This window comes from Atta cephalotes, assembly GCF_000143395.1.
Source record: "Atta cephalotes unplaced genomic scaffold scaffold00069, whole genome shotgun sequence".
Classification (NCBI taxonomy): domain Eukaryota; kingdom Metazoa; phylum Arthropoda; class Insecta; order Hymenoptera; family Formicidae; genus Atta; species Atta cephalotes.
In genome coordinates this window covers 753,168-770,709 of record NW_012130133.1, presented here as the reverse complement: position 1 = coordinate 770,709, position 17,542 = coordinate 753,168, and the positions used below count along the sequence as shown (strand labels likewise).

General features: G+C 33.3%; 1 protein-coding gene across 1 annotated transcript in view; it reads left to right on the top strand.

Annotated features, from left to right (window-relative positions):
* Positions 1-17,542, top strand: part of LOC105623965 (protein rhomboid-like) — a 176,199-nt gene that overhangs the window by 43,992 nt on the left and 114,665 nt on the right. The window contains exon 2 of the mRNA XM_012205334.1: positions 5,902-6,019. Within this exon, the coding sequence (XP_012060724.1) occupies positions 5,902-6,019 (118 nt within the window). The remainder of the gene's footprint in view (positions 1-5,901; positions 6,020-17,542) is intronic.

Genomic DNA, 17,542 nt, shown 5'->3' with positions numbered 1-17,542 from the left:
CACACATATATATATATATATGTATCTTGAAATTTAATTTTAATAATTAGTTTTTTTTTTTATATAGATATTGAAATAATATATTTATAGAAATATGATATTTCCTCGATATTATTTATAATATTGTCTATAACTTATTCTTTATTTAGTTATATAACAATACGAAAATCTTTTCTATATCTTCTTTTGTCGTACTTTAAAGTTAACTTTCAGTTTAAAAAGAATTAATTTGCGCGAAGAGTAAAGGAAGTTAGCACAAGTTTAACGTTTTATCATCACGAATGTCATTGGATTTGCATGGAATTATTATAAAAGGAGAATTGTTCGAAATGTATTCTTCTCAAATGCGATTTTCAATAGTAAATTACATATCTATAAAATGATAACAGATTTCCATTAGTATGTGAACTAGAGTAATTAAAGAAATTGACTGTGAAAGAGATTATATATGTTAAGATTATATATTTAAGAGATTATATACCGAGGTATGAAGGAAACTTACATTTTATATTATATATGTATAAATATAAATATAAATATTTTGTATATAAATATACATTTCATATTTTGTGTATATATATATATATATATATATATATTTCCCTTCACAAGAGGCAGGATGCGATACATGTATCTCATGATACGTATGTCACGCAAAAAAAGATTTCCGCTCTGATGCCTTTTAATTGGCGTGGATCACGATTATATGAAAATAAAATGCTCATTATAAGCACAGATTTCCATTAGCCATGAAACTGTTTAGCTGAAACTGTTTGTAACGAATATTTACTAGAGTTTGAATAATATGGCGATGTAAACATATATGTCCGATGTTTTATTTTATGCTTACTTTTTCCACAGCGTTTGTAATTTATATCCATGATACAACTGTCATGGAATATATTAATGTTTTATCAATGTAATAAAATTAATAAATGAAAATTGGCAAAATAAAGTCGATATAAAAGATGGGATTTTTTTGTTTAAATTACATAAATTTAACAAATCTTTAAAATCTTATTTCCTACTGTTTCTTATTGAAAATAAATTGAAAATTCTCATTTTTATATGTTATATTATTATTTGTTAGATTATTTGTTATATTGATTATTAAGAAAAAAATTAATGTTATAATATATCGCTCATGTTATAATATTGTTATAATATTTGCATAAAAATATCAGATATAAAATATAAAAAATATATTATATAATTTTACTTTATATGTAGACACATTGCGATACTTCGATATTAGTAAATAAATTTAATTATGCTGTCAACAGCTCAATTCATTGGAAGTTAACGGTAATTTCATGTCTAATTAAACAAATTAAAATTTGTGAAGTTTTAATTTTACAAGTTTAAATCGTGCTAAACGTTTTACTTTAACTTGTCTTCAGGCAAAATGAAATCAAATGCTCGTGCTTCGATTAATCGCTGATCAATCCGATCGCGGTACTCGTGCGCGCCAGCCGTCACGTAAGTGCATGTGCTGTAAGTACTCAGCGTGCACAAGTACTCACCATCCGCACGTGCATCTCGAAATCCAACCGAGAAGCGAATCGAAACGGTGGTGGTGCGGTCGCAGCGGTGGCGCACGCGCCACCAGATAGCGGGAGATGGGAGGATGGTTTATCTCTCTGGCGCCATAAACGTTGCAGATATTATGGATAGTGGACTGAGTTACGGGCCAATATTTCTTCGTAATTATTCTACGCTCCTACGTAACGGGAGAGATAGCATCGCGGAGAGAAGTTAGGTATAAGGGCGCTCACATCGTACCGCTCGCGCCACTTTCCTCGTCGTGCCGCCTTCCCTTCGCGCCACGTCCGAATTTAGATTGTGTTTTTTATTACCATGCTCGTATGTGATATCGAATTTTTTTCTACGACCCGCGATCAGCGTAGTCGATTTATCAGTGTCGTTTGTATGCTTAACCGACGGCCTCGTCTCGATCATTATTTTATCCGCTCCATCGTTGTTCATTGTCGTCGTCGTCACGATCGAAACGAAAAAAAGCGGGGAAAATGAATAGTGCTTAAGTTCAAAGAAACTTGTAACTTTTTGGATTTTTTATTTTGACATGCGAAACCCTTTTTGAGAACTTATAATTATTACGATTACAGCAATTCGAAAAAATGATTTTCTGTGACATGTATCTATTTATTATACTGGATATCATGGATGGCCCAATCGGATCAAACATTTTGTTATTTTTAACTTCCATGTCAAAATGTAAATTAAATTCATTTCTGCGGTTTAATTCCAAAGTAGACAACATTAATGTATACACTTGATAAATAATAAACTAAATTTGAATACATTTTTTTTAGTTAAATTGTTTAACTTTATTGTTATAGACAAAAATTAATGATATGTAAATATGAAACCGGAATTTTTTAATAGAAAATATACGTTTATTGCATGAAAATGATAAAAAATATTTTATTCGAAGTATTGCCCATCGGTAGTTTGATAATTTATGGATGCCACGCCAAAAAAAATTGTTGCTCTTTTGAGCCAAACCAATCATCTAGCCATTTTCGTATATCTTCGTAAGAAGTGAAGCGCTCTTGAGCAAGTGTCCCATCGATGCAAATAAGTGGTAATCGGACGGAGCCAAGTCTGGTGAGTAAGCCGCATGCGGAAGAAAGTATTTCCCAACCAAATGCCTCAATCGTTTCCTTGACCAGTTTTGCTATGTGTGATGGTGCATTATCATGAAGTAAAATCACTTTATGTTGCCTTTTTTGATATTCCCATCGTTTTTCACACAAAGCTTGATTCAAATTGATCATTTGTTGTCGGCATTGTTAGTGTTCAATATTAATGGTTTCGCCAGGTTTCAGCAGCTCATAATAGATCACACCTTTCTGATCCCACCAAACACAGAGCATTGTCTTCCATAGCGATTTGGCCTTGCAGTCGATGTCGGTTCGCCTGGAGTTATCCATGATCTTTTATGCTTAGGATTCTCAAAATATATCCACTTTTCATCGCCAGTCACAATTCGATGGAGAAATGACTTTCTTTTGTACCTGGCGAGCAGCATTTCGCAAGTGGTTTTTCGGTTTTCTTGCTGTTTTTCATTCAGTTCATGTGGAACCCATTTTCCGATCTTCTGGATCTTTCTCATGGATTTCAAACGTATGGAGACGGCTTCTCGTGTCACATTCAATTGATCCGCGAGTTGTTGTTGAGTTTGAGCGTCATCCTCATCCAACAATGCTTGCAATTCGCTGTCTTCAAACTTTTTCGGTGGTTTTCCACGTTCTTCGTTTCTCACGTCAAAATCGCCACTTTTGAATTTTTTAAACCACTCAAAGCACTGTGATTTACCAAGAACATGCTCACCGTAAGCTTCGACAAGCATTCGATGCGATTCTGCAGCAGTTTTCTTCAAATGGATAACAGAAAATCAATGCTGTCCGCAAATCGTAGTTTCCAGGCATAAAATTTGACGTTGTTCAACGGTATTACAAACTATACTGTTGTATGAAACTTGTATTGTTGTGAGTTGAAAATTTTTGTCAGATGTCAGAACAAGGAAATGGCGTCAATGGCGCCGTTTGTCAGCAACTACATTGACAGCTATGGCCATCTATTGGTAAATTCCGGTTTCATATTTACATACCTGGTATTGATTAGAAACGACCTATAGAAATGATTAAAAATAACTCAAATTAAGTATAATTTAACATTATGAATTTAATACTATATTTCGTGTAATAGTTTTATGAAATCTTTTATATGTAAGGAACTCATTTTGGGAAAATTCAAATGATTCCAAAATGATTTGATGACACTATAAAAAATGGAGAATTGAAACAACTGTCGGGAAATAACTAACATTTGTATGCAAAGAATCTTTTATCGCCACTTACTGCTATTCTTTAGAAAGGATTTTCCGGCAATGTTTCCTCCAGGCGTTCATTCGTAACGAAAGTCGTAAATGAAAGGAAAAGAATACTCTAGGATAATGAAGGCTATAGGTAACAGAGAGTTTGCGCGTAATTGTTCGCGAGAGTATTTTTCTTTTCTTCGCGAATCGACCAGCGGAGGAGGTTCACCGAAGTTAATTCCTCATTATTTCGCTACCCCTGGCGACGATTAACGAGGCGCCTCGTAAGACTAAAATTGCTACAGAAGGTTGGCGATTAGTTTCAGAATACTCTCTGAAAGATTTTCTACAGATTATTTTTCAAGTTATGTAGTCTTGTGCAAAAAATGTAGCCCCATTTTTTTAAGTGATCACTTAAATGAAACCCTGTCTTGAATCCCAGCTTTGGAATCGTATAATCTGATGGTTATATTTTATGTATACATATGATTATAATATACTATAATTATTAAACAATATTATAAATATTAAATTCCTACAAAATTTTAATTTTCACGAAGTAAATTATAAACTAGGTAAATTTTCTCTTTAACGTTTGCGGCGTGTCATTTTTGTTTCAACTACATTATTGTTAAGCACAATTACGCGCTTTTTTTTCGTGATGTTTGTCTGTTTGTGCGCGCAATTAAGTTTTCCGCGTTTATACTTTTCGTCTGTCCGTTCTAGAAATAGAACTTCGTAAATTTAAACCTCCAATTACATTCTCATTAATTAAACTCGATTACGTTATAAATTTTAGTTTACGGATACATATCCGACGAGGTGGAGAAAAAAATTTTTTTTAATTGCCTGAATATAACTTGTTACTGTAGCGTTTACCGATTACATGCGCATTCTAACTCCGAGTATTCATTCGTTGATAGATGCAACATGAAATTGTAGCAACAATAGCGCTACAAGGCAGCCGGCGCTGTTATCAACGACGCGAACGAAAAGATGCTTTCCAAAATAACAATGTTCAAAATGATGACTTTGTTGTTCACTCTGCGCTATTGTATCGAGTTATTACCAATTGGAACAATAGAATAATATGAATTAATGAAAACATTTCTGGATGAACAATTATTTTTTTGATCGCCATCTTGAATTTAGATATCTGTCGAATGTTTTCACTAAATCGTTTGGTTATTAATGTCCCACAAAAGAACAGCTGGATTTTTTTCGAATTATTTGTATTTCGCGCGGTGTAATCAAACACGCTGTAACTATTACTCTCGTTCATTTAAAAAACTTTTCGGAAGAGCAAAAATTATTGAAGTAAATGCCGGTTGTACGTTTTAGGTAAATACTATATAGATTACTTTGTGGGAATATAACCGCGTTTACATTCAATTTATAGATTGGTTGTTTTATATATTTTTTTTTATGTCCAACGCACGTAAAACGAAGTCGTTTCGCGAAGTTTGGCTCAAAAGATTCGATCGCGTGCAGGTTATTTTTTCCGTGTTGAACTCTTCCGAAATGAAACTATGATGAAGTTTAATTGAAAATATTCGATTGCGTTTATATTGGCGCACAGTATAGCAATAGTGTACATAAAATGCTATTATGAATTTCATCTTGAAAAACACATTTACCTCTAGCGACAAGGGAATAATTTATTTGCTAATACATAATAATTATAGTTGCATGATATTTTTACACGGTACAATGAACCAATTAATGGAAAATTACATATTATATTTGGTAGATGCTTCTCGCAGTAATGTGAATAAATTCGATTTACACGTATTTACACACAAGTAGTTATCATTTTTTGATATGCACATTATTATTATAATACAAAATTTATCAGTATTGTTTGCATAAATCGAATTAGATAACAGCACATTTATTTGATAAAAAAGATCGTTTTATATATTTGAAAAAGGAAAGAAAAGGAGGAGATATGCTTTTGTATATATCAAATAGAATATATATAGTTTTATATTCACATTAATTTAACGCGTGCATTGTTGTATATGATTTTAAACTTTATTGCGATTTGTTTGTGCTTTCAGGATGGTCCGCATGATCGGCGATGAATTCCTCACAGAGGAGCGGGACCGAAAATACTACGCCGATCACTACACATGCTGTCCACCACCTCTCTTCATCATCCTCATCACCCTCGTAGAGGTGAGTAGATCGAATTATCCTATCCTAACGAGCACGGCATGCGCCGAATAATGAGCATACATACTACCTACTTTCTGTGCTTTGATCTTCGCGTTCTCGGTCATGATTAATAAATTTTTAACGATATCATTTATGCGCGTGAATACAAATGACAACTACGCTATTAATCCATGCTGTTGTTTTCTTTAATTTTTTACCTGCAATCTTTCATTAGTTTTAAGATAATTTGTTGCTGCCGCGTCTATTATAGTTGCTGAGTTTCGAATATTGAAATTATTATACAATATATACCAAGCTTAGAAATAACCTTCCGTTTAGTCTGTAAATTTTTACATTTTGTACTCATGTTTGCTGAGAGAAAGAAAGAGAGAGAAAGAGAAAGAGAGAGAGAGAGAGAGAGAGAGAGAGAGAAATTTTAATTAAAAAATACGTGAAAAGATTTACGCGGATCCTTACATTACTTTTGCAATTTTACAAATCTTCTTTCTTCGTTCGCATATTATTCGCTTTTAATTGCTTGGTGTGCATTAATAGCAAGGGTCTTTATTTCTGCAATGTTCCAACGCAGATTCTCATTTCTTATGTTACGTTTACGATATTATATCGTATTACGTAATCAAAGATTACAGTTTGTCCAGAGGGAGCGAAGTCTAATATTCTTTGTGAGTCTAAAAGTTAACTATACCAGTAAAAGAGTCACTCACGCTCGCTCGCTCTGCGTCGTCATTCTCCATTATTTTCTACATTTTCGTCGAGATGAACAAGTGAAATAATCGTCTCTTGTCTCTAACGAGCACGCCAGATATTATGCGTACACATTACCTTTTCTCTTTGATCCCCTGACTAATATCCGTCTTATCTGTTATTTTTTTTTCGTCGTCATGTATACTAATGATCATTCTTCCAACCCTTTTTTTCTCTCTTCTATATTTTTCCTTGTGACATGCGCGGCGTGAAGATCTTCAAGACAGCGATTTATACCACCGGGCGACCTCGTTAGGCGGCGATTTTAATCTCCGTAAAGTAATTCGATACTCGTAAACTACCCTCGTTAAAAGCCTGTTTCGATACGGTCGAACATCTTGCGCAATAATGCTAATTAAAATTACGTCGGTTATTATGTCACGGCTTGGGCCAATGCCGTTATAAATATTGATTTAATAGAGATACGCGGCGGCGTCAAAGGACGGCCGATCACGCACACGCGTATATCGGGTTATTATAATAAAAGCGTGCGCATTTCACGTGCAGATCTCTCCTCTAAATTATTTTTGTTAGGTTCTGCAGATCATCAGGAATATAATGAATACACATATAATTACTCCGCTCTCATATTATAACCTGCGCATGATAAAATTTTAATGAAAACTGTTTATTATAGAAACGTTTATATTGAGCGTTTTGGAATCGCATGGAAAATGAAGTGATTATATTTTTAAATGAGTTCAGTATGCTTCGGAACATTGCGCTATTTTATGATATGTTGAGCTTTGAATGTTTAGAGTGTGCACCGATTTATCACTTGGTCTTCGATCTTTTCGTTATCGATGCGTGCGACAAAATATATCAAAAATTACGTAAATTGCAAGTACACGACAGTTGTTTTATGACTTGCGATGTCATTATATATCATCTGTCGCTTCATCTTTTTTTCTGCCTTGTCCGTCTCGGTGAAAAGAACAGGAAGACAACGTAATTGTCTTCTGTAATGAGCGACTTGCAAAGCGCGCATGATAATGTTCTTTGAACCCCGAGAACGCTGTAACCGTGTTTAATAAATTTTTAATGATCACGGTTTGTGCATAATTTACGCGTAGAGGACAGCGCGTGACGTTGGTCGCGAACGCGCGGACAATGTTCTCGAAATTCAGATTTGAAGCTCACAATACCATTATTAATATCTCGGACCGGAATTACGCGCTCTTACTCACGTGTGTTCGTCGTCAGCAATGTGTTCGTCGTTACAATAATAAAATTAACTCGGCCGTAACTAATGTCGAGTTGGATGAGTGAAATGCAAGAGAAAAAAAAATACAATGAAAAAATTTTGTTCGTATTGCCTTGTACAATTTTCGCAGGATATGATTTAGAATAAAATTACACAAATTGTATAAGGTGAAGCGCGTAACAAATAGATTTTATTACGACTGGCCCAGCTAATTTTTTTATTTTATTTTATTTCATTAAATTAAAAAAATATTAATTTAGAAGTTATTATTCTTTAAATTAATAATCAAATTAAAGAGAAATTGGACATCTTAACTAACGAAGACAAAGAGAAGTTAAATGTATTTATAATTAATTTACGAAAAACTGTGTTAATTATAAAGATATTTGACACGTTGAAAATTGCAAAATTGTAATGTATGATGAACGCGACTATTTGTGAATTAAAGCTACAAATTAAATCGTATTTCGACCGGTTATACATGATCCATTCTTTTTTAACCGCTCATTGTTTCTTAATATCGATCACGCATGATTGAAACACAAGATGATCTGGTTTGATGTTCGATGAATACTTACGGTCGATATGCTCGTTAATTAAATTTCAAAGTACCATAGTGTAAACTGCAGTCTTGGAAGGACACATATGCGGCCACCGGGATAAAATGCATCTCGGGATGTGGGATAAGTGTCTCCGCGACGTACGACGTGAAAGAGTAAATTGGTATATCAGTAAGGATACTTAAAACCCTCTAAAAGGATACTTAATTACCACCGCTCAGTCGTCATATTTTATGATTTAATTAAATCGCAAGTATCGCGTTTCTTTTTAGCTCTGTTAAAAGGTTGCGCATTCGTAATTTCATCCGGATGGAGGCTAAAATTGGATTTTAACTCGCAGTAAGCGAAATGCAAATGAAGAAACAAAGTAAAAAAGAAATCGTCGCGACATTACCGATGAGTAAATTGAGTTTGTTTAGATATGGCGATATTTATAATTTTTAAATACTATTACCTCTTTTTTTAGACGCTCTTTTTATTAATTTCTTTGAAGTCTTGCTTTTACGAGCTATTCTGTCATATTGCGCGAAGTCGGGGAAGAAAAATCATTCCTTTTGTTCGTTCAGTTCGCTATGAACTTTGTGATTCGCTAGTCAAAGCATTTTTCGTTAATTAAATTCCCTGGTGTTTCATGTCGTAAGTATTGATGTTGGTGATATACCCGAATTGCCGCGAACGAGTCTTTGAAAATTGCGATCAAGGAAAATTTGTAATTTTAGATCACTTAAGATAATTTATTTTTTCCGCTACAAAAGTAATATTAAATTAAAATCTAATAATATTTAAGAATTCGCGACAGTACTAATAATGCCAAACGTTTCGTCTTTGTCAAGTTAAATTAAAAACATAATAAGTATTTGAATAATCACTATTAAAAACGTATACTTAATTGGATGTATAAATAATGAAAAATTTTCAAATTTTTCAAATTTATGATACACATAACAGCTTCATTTGAAATTCTTTTATTCTTATATTAAATTATTAATTCAAATATAAAATGCAAATGACGTCGAATGTACAATAAATTCTATATATATATATATATATATATATATATATATATATATATATATGTGTGTATGCGCAAATCATAGCTGTTATTGCGGTTTATTTGTCAAGGAATTTCGCGCTAATTAAATCTGCAAGTATCGTAAGTGCAGCGTGGAAAGCGATCCCGGAAGCGTCGAACCGCGCGCTGCTACCGGACGGTTGCTGTATATACCGGGATAAAGCGTTCCGCTTCGCTATCTCGTCCGCGGCGACGAATATACAGAGGGAGGGAATCGAGGAGTTGTAATTTTAAACGGCTCACGGTTAATACCCATTAGCGACTGGGTTAATACATGATTCACGCGCGCCAGAGATTGTCACATTCGGCTCGATTCTAATTATAATTTATCGTCCGTACGCGATCCCCCACCTGACTTCCGCCTTGCATGTACCCGTAAAAGCTCATATCACTCACGACGGTGCGCATGGGCACATATTGGACAACGATATAAATGTACGTTAATTTTTGTGAAACATAATTCGAGATTATGTGTATATTAATTTCATTTTACGGTTTAGAGATATTACATTATTGCGTCCATTAATATTTCACTGAGAATAATTACTTGGTTCAAGTATTTTTCAAAAGTTTATATAAAAGTTCGCAAATCTATCATAAGTTCATCACAAGCATCAAATTTATTCAAAAGATTATTAAATTAAAACAAATTCAATTTGTTTATTATATAAAGTCACTTCTTCGATCAATTTCATAATGTTTAAAAGAAAATGAGTTCTTATTTTGAGTACATAATAATGAGTTTCTTCTAAAATTTATAAATATATTTTAAGATCATTATCAAGAAAATATTCTTTGTTGAAGTTAATCATGTTGCTTAAAACGAAGAAAGTAAATTAAATCACTTTTTTTATCAATAGAATGATATTTTTCTGTGTGTAGTTGAAAATGAACTAAATTCTAATCATATCAGAATATATTATAGTTATTTTAATTAGGATTATTACAGATTTAACCAGAAAATTCTAATTTGTCCTTTTTCAATCAGAATTTCAATTAATGCAACCAGACTCAGTGTTCGCGTATTTCTTTCGTTAGATGCTTTCTATGCTTTCTCGCTTTATTGCGTGAATGACACACAGATTTACTTTGCTATTTGTACGCTTATTTGTACGGTTTCTCCTTTAATTCATTGTGAACGGGATCTGGTTCTACTTGAATCGAGTTTGAAAAAGACTAATTCTGTGACGCGCTAATAAAATCTTTGCGCAATATAAAGCTTGTATTTTATTTCTTTTGCTAATTCTTGCTAAAATTACTATAATTTTCTGATTTCCCAACGGTTACTGTAACGGAAACTGGTTGGTAATGCGCATACGTGTAATTTATCTACGCGGTGTGCGTGTGTGTATGCATGCGTTCGTAATACATTCCGGCTTGCGGAATTACAAGAGACGATTTAAATACGCGTTACAAACTAGCCAAACGATTACTTGATACACGTAATTTCCGCGGTATGACCATGTATCGTTTTTCACGTTGCAATGTCATCGAAATATATAAGATTGGCTATTAGTTTTCCTCAGCCGGTCACTTAATGATGACTTGCGATTTTGAAAATATAAAATTGAATAGTATGAAAGAAAAAAAGATTATGTTTATAAATCAAAGAACATTTTTCGCAGAAAAATTTTATTTTTGTGAACTGCGGAATTTAACCATTATAATTAATTATAATCATTATAATTAATAACCATCATTATCGTGTAGTCGAATTAAAAGTAAAGTAGTTTGATAGATTAGATTTGGATGGAAATAATTAACAGCTATAGTGAATAAGAAATGTATCTTTTAATTTAATTAAGTAATAAGTTTAATTAACATACATAAATTTAATTAACAATTTGAAATCAAATTAGTGATTCAAATTGTTAATTATTACATTATTTAAGTAATAATTACTGAAAACATAAAATTGAAGAATAACAGTAATGAAATAATATTGTTCTAAAAAATTCTAATAATAACGCGACTTACAAAATAAGTTATTGCATTTATAGTTACATTGCTATATGCGAATTATTTTTTATTTTGCGCTGTTATTATTGCAAAATACCGTTTTTCTTTGCTAATTGAAATCCTGTTTTTAAGAAAAACTTAAAGTTCAAATCAATAATAGACAGCTGTTTTACTAATTAATACTGGTCATACCATTCTCTTCATTATTAGATATCATTTTTGTATTCCGTGGTAAATTCTTCCTCTTTTATCATTCGTTTCGCGCCTATTGTTTGCTTTTGTAGCTCTTTGCAAAACCAATTAATGACTTGTTCACGTTTTCATCACATCGTCTATTGTACTCAACAATGCTTTTATTATTTATTTACATGCGCCTTTAAAAATCGAAAAAAATACGAAAATGCAACCTGTTCACAAAGGAAAAAAAATTTAGATAACGGAAATTTAACAAATATTGAAGTTTGTTGAATTATTTAACAAAAAAATATAATATTGTATATTATATGTATATTGCAATGTATATTGCATTTGAAAATATTTTTTACATAGAAAGATTTTTTTTTACAGAAAGATTTTTATAGAAAGATATTTTCGATGCAAAAATCGTATTTTTGTAGGCTTCAATAGACAATAGATTCAGCTTTAATTTATTGTGCTGCAAATTAGAATCAAATGTACCTTGATTTGATTTGTTCCTGAGAATGCGCTATGACTCACAATTACACGCACATAGAATATATTGCAGAATATATTGCACATAGAATATATTGTTTACGCGATAACTACCATTGTTCGTTTCTACTCTGCTCGCTTACCACCATATTTCGCGGCAATGAGCACTGCACGAACTTTTATCTCGCTGTCGGTGATGTATGGTCCTGGCGTCGCGACGTTCGCGTCGTCTCGTGTAGATCCAAGGTGGTCTATAGCTTCAGTTGATGTCTCTTTCCTTACACGGAGTCTTCTTACGATGAGTTTCTCCTTTCTGAAACTTCCTCAGTTGCCTTTCAGGATCTTTATGACGCCTCTCGCAGATACAGCTTCGACCAGGTTGGATAAAATTTATGTATGACATTTCATTTTTATATACTTTACTGTTATACTATTTTTTCATTTCTTAAATTATATTTCTAAATTTGACAATATAAAGCGTCTTATAAAATCGTAATATGATTACACAACAAATCAGAAATAAAGGTACTAAACGGTCAAGTTGGATCTAATATAATAATTCTGTGTGAATTTATTTACTCATATTCAATCCCTCAAACTGCGCACCGAATTAATTTTCAATCTTGAAATGCAATTTTAACGGAACTAGAGTAGTAATATTGTAATCACAAATTAAATTGACAAGGAATTTAATTATATTGATGCTTATAGGCACCTTAGATTGATCTTAATATTCTGATCCTAAAATCTGTAAATAATTTTTATTGCGAAAAATATATATTTCTAAATTATAGGTATTTCTAAATTATCTAGTTCTCTCCTTTAATTCTCTCACGTAATACCTGTTTGGTATGTATTTGCCTGAGGAATTTGCGCTGGCAGACATTCCCCTTTCAACCCTGTGTTTTGCATATCCTCGGCGATGACCCTGCGCACCTTGGTGGTCGTGTCTTCTGAATGCACATCCACGTCGGCAGACGAAGTGAGAGGATGAAGGCGCATGTACAAGACATTTATGTATTTAGGATGAACATACGTATATTGTGGAGAAGGTCGATTCTAAGAGAGAAGAACTTCAGTTTTGTCTTATCTTCTTCTACCTCCTTCTGGCGAGGGATGGACACCCACCGCCTCGCTCCTATCCATCCAACATTTGAAAGTTTCCGCGAATAAATGTGTATTTGTTTTGTCACGAGTACCGTGTAGTAAAGGAAAGTTGTTCCGTGTGAATTTCCGTCCGCTTTTCTTCTTTACGCGACTCGCGCGTTTATTTCCTCAATTGCACGACTGTTATACCTACCTATGTACGGAATGTCTCTTATAGTGAGATATATCTTGGGGGATGGATTCAAAACTTTGTAACAGCGAATAGGTTCATACAAAGATGCGTCCACATTCTTATTTTTCTCCGGATTAGTTTTTTTATACTGAAAAATTTGATATAAGAACAGTTGTTGATCTAATTATCCCCTCACCTTTAACCGCAGCAGCATTCTAAATGACTACCTTGTCTTGAATGTATACAGCTGGACACGCCCAATCGTAGATTGCCCAACTCGTTCACAAATTCCAGACATTCCTCAGATTCATTGACTATCTTTTGTATGAATATTTAAGGATGCAGATCTGTGAATGTTTCATTAAAATATAGAAATATTTTGTTATATCGTAATATGCTCAATTTTTTATTTTTCTTTATTTTTTTTAGATCGGATTTAAATTTATTTTCAGAGTTTTTTATGTTATTTGTAATAATTGTGTAGGAATTATAGATTAAAAAATTTTTAATATCAAAAGATGATGAATTATTTTTATATTAATATCGACTGTTATATATTCAGCGTTATAACAAGTGTAATATTGATTATTTATATATATCGAAATCTTGTGCTAAATCTTCTTTCGCCTATCTCTCGTAGGACTTAGTGCGCGCACGTTTTCTCGCGAACGCGAGGAATTATGGACGCGCATACCTATCCGAGTAGAGAGAGAAAACGAGAAGAAAAACGAAACGGAAGGACTCGACTACCTCTCCTCTTTCGGAGCAGCTCGGAACAGCAGGGGAACCGGTAATCTTTCGTGCGGAACCGGCCTTTATTTCTAGCTGTCGCATATTTTCGCCTGCGACGCGTTCGAGCAAAGGGGCGTCGACGAGTCTCTGCCTTCTCTTCGCTTCGAGAATCGATAATCTCGATCCTCGTTCTATGTCGTAGCAGCACCTTTTCTTTTCTTCCCCGGTTCCTCCGCTGCCGTGATGTCGCGCGGATGCACGGTTATCTAAATAACCATGAGGCTTTATCGACCGATACATTTTCTCTTTTTCTTGTCCTCTCTCTCGCTCTTGCTCTCTTTCTCTTCCTTTTTATCTCGCAACGACGAGTTGTACTTTACACCACTATGAAATGCCTCTTCACACTCCTCGCACGTGTGATGTCGTCGATTCTCGTGGTCTGTACTGATAAAAGCCACACCGCGCGTTAAGCCGCATCGATTTTTATGGGCATTACGCGCATTAGCTTGTCGATCTCGCGACAGGTTGCCCATCGAAATTCGAATGTGCGATATCAAACGGGAGTGATATTGAGTAGATATAGCATTTAGTTCGAAATGGCCCGGAGATCGGTCTGTCAGTCATGAAAGCGAAATCAAGTTTCATGACAGAAAGAAACTGGTACGCTGTGATAAAACTTGTCTAACATTAAGTGAGATTGATCATAACAATAGATTTTACTTCTCTGATGTAAAGATTTGTCCTCTTTTTTTTTGTTTAATAATTATTTCATGAATTGTTGCATAAATATTAACTATAAGTAATATTAGTTATTATGGATGTAAGATTTCAGTCAAGGGAGGACAAAAAATTATCTTCATACAAAACGTATTAAAATACTTATATTAAAGCCAATCTTCGAGAAACTTTAGCGAACTTTTATACGAATAACGCATTGGCCAATGAGTGTTTAACTTTATATTGTAAAAATGATTTTCATAATTTAATCACTGAAAAAAATATACTAAATTTTAATAAATATTTATTTAAATAGTATTCAACTAAACTCTACTCTTATACTAAATAAATATTTACACAATAAAAAGATCTGCTAATTAATAATTTTTGTATCAAACAAATATATGTTTATATTTATTAAATATTTAGTTGGCATTATTCAAACAAATAATTTATTAAAATTTAGTATATTTATTTTTAATGATTGTTTCATTTTGTCAAAATTTATTAGGAGGGAACGAATGTCCTCTTGTATATTGTGTTAATTTAATGATTCTTTTTTCTTTAACAGGAGTGAAAGGAGAGGAAATTAATAGAATATTAGCTAATAATTTGTGATAGCTTAATATTTTTAACAAGTCGTAAGTGGAAGCTTTATCGGGATTCTTTAATGATCGTGTCTTTTAGTGTTAACTGATGTAAAACTGTAAAGTTCATGAAATCGATAGAATATAGTGTCTTGATAGACACGCCGCGTAACCTGGAAAATCGACAGATATAGAGTGCACCGGAATATAACCGGAAGCTGGGCGACCTTGAGATAAGGATGCCGGATATTACGAAGACGTCGAAGTAATGGGTCCGCTCCTCTTCTTCCGTTCAACGGGAGGGAAACTCTGCAGTAAACTCCTCGCCATCACATTTTGCTGCCGTTGCCGCCTATCTCTGCCTTAACAGTAAACACCTACTATGCCGTCCTTCCGCCCTTTTCCGTGCCTAACTACTCGCCGGCTAAATTAACGTCGTTATGTTGAAATGATATTTTGAGAGAGAACAACGATGCTCCACAATCGAGCTCCTGCAAAGTGCGGACGTACAAATATTACGCAATTATTTGTAACATCGGGAAAACACCGTTGTCGCATCGACGACGTTCAGGAAAATCGGCATTCGTGCTAAAGATAAAATATTTGCTGAAACGTTCGACGAAAATGTTCGTGAAATGTGATGGCGCGAAATAGTATGGTGAATAAGCGAAGGAAGCGTAATTTGCGTTGTTCCAAATCTGATCGAGAGATTCGCGACTCGTCAACAATTGAGATACCGCAGGAAGAATAAAGAAAAGACAAATATATGAAAGATTTTAACGGGAGAGAAATATATTCTGCGACCAACTCAGTAATAATTTAATAATGAATTGCTGTAGAATAAATTGATTCAATTAACAAGAATAGAAACTTGGTTGGAATGTTTGAATTCGGATCGTGGTCTTCTTTAGCTTGGAAATTTTATTCTTTAAATGTATTATTCAAATAATAACGCAATTTATTATGTATAATATTATTAATCGAATATTCAATTTATTCTATACTGAAAAAAAATTTAATAATAGCCAACAACTGCTGAGTGAAATAATGTTAATCAAATGTTCGGTTAATGTCATGAAAAATAATTTTACTTTTGTAAATATTTAATAAGTATTACCAAACATAATAATAATATAACTAGCCTTTGATAACAATAACTAAATTTAAAAAAATAAAATTTTTTTATTATATTAATTCAATATTTGAATGAAAATATTTACTATTAATTAATAATAATAATTGTACTTTTTAAATCTTTACAATACAATAGTGTTTGATTCGTCCTTTGATTTCGACTTTGACGATTCTCGGCACGTGTTATTCGAAAGATGAAGAAAATCTAAACTCGAGGTATTCAGGCATTATTTGAAACAGCCAGGCGATACATGGCGGATATGAGAAGTGAGAAGAGACGAAATTCGAGACTGTCTGCAGTGTAGCTGAATCTCCTGGACGTTCTCGGAAATCCTGGCACAATCCCTCGTGAACACGTATATTCCATCGGTCCCTCCACAACCGATTCGATTGGTTCGGTTGAGCTCGCTTATACGTTAACTATCACTAACAATGTGAGCAGAAATTGATTAATACGATCCTACCTCTCTAATCTTCTCTGTCGGATTCTGGTGGATCTCCGTGTCACAAGATTATATAAATTTTATGACACGAAATGCGTGCTAAAATGGAATTTTGTTCTTTTCGAAAATCTATCTTTCCGATGGTAACTGGCGAGATATTTTCCGTAATAACAGTTCAATTCTTATTTAAGCTAATATTTATTTATCCGTATATCAATTTCTCTATTATCACTCACGATCATTGTGTCGTTTAATATAGTGAAATCCCTTCGCAAATGATAAATTCGTACATTGTAATAGTTGCTTCATACATGCCGATGATTTTGCTTTCGTTGGCATTTAATATATGTGATTGTGATATATTAGACTATTAATTTATTATAATACTACAGAGAGAGAGAGAGAGAGAGAGAGAGAGAG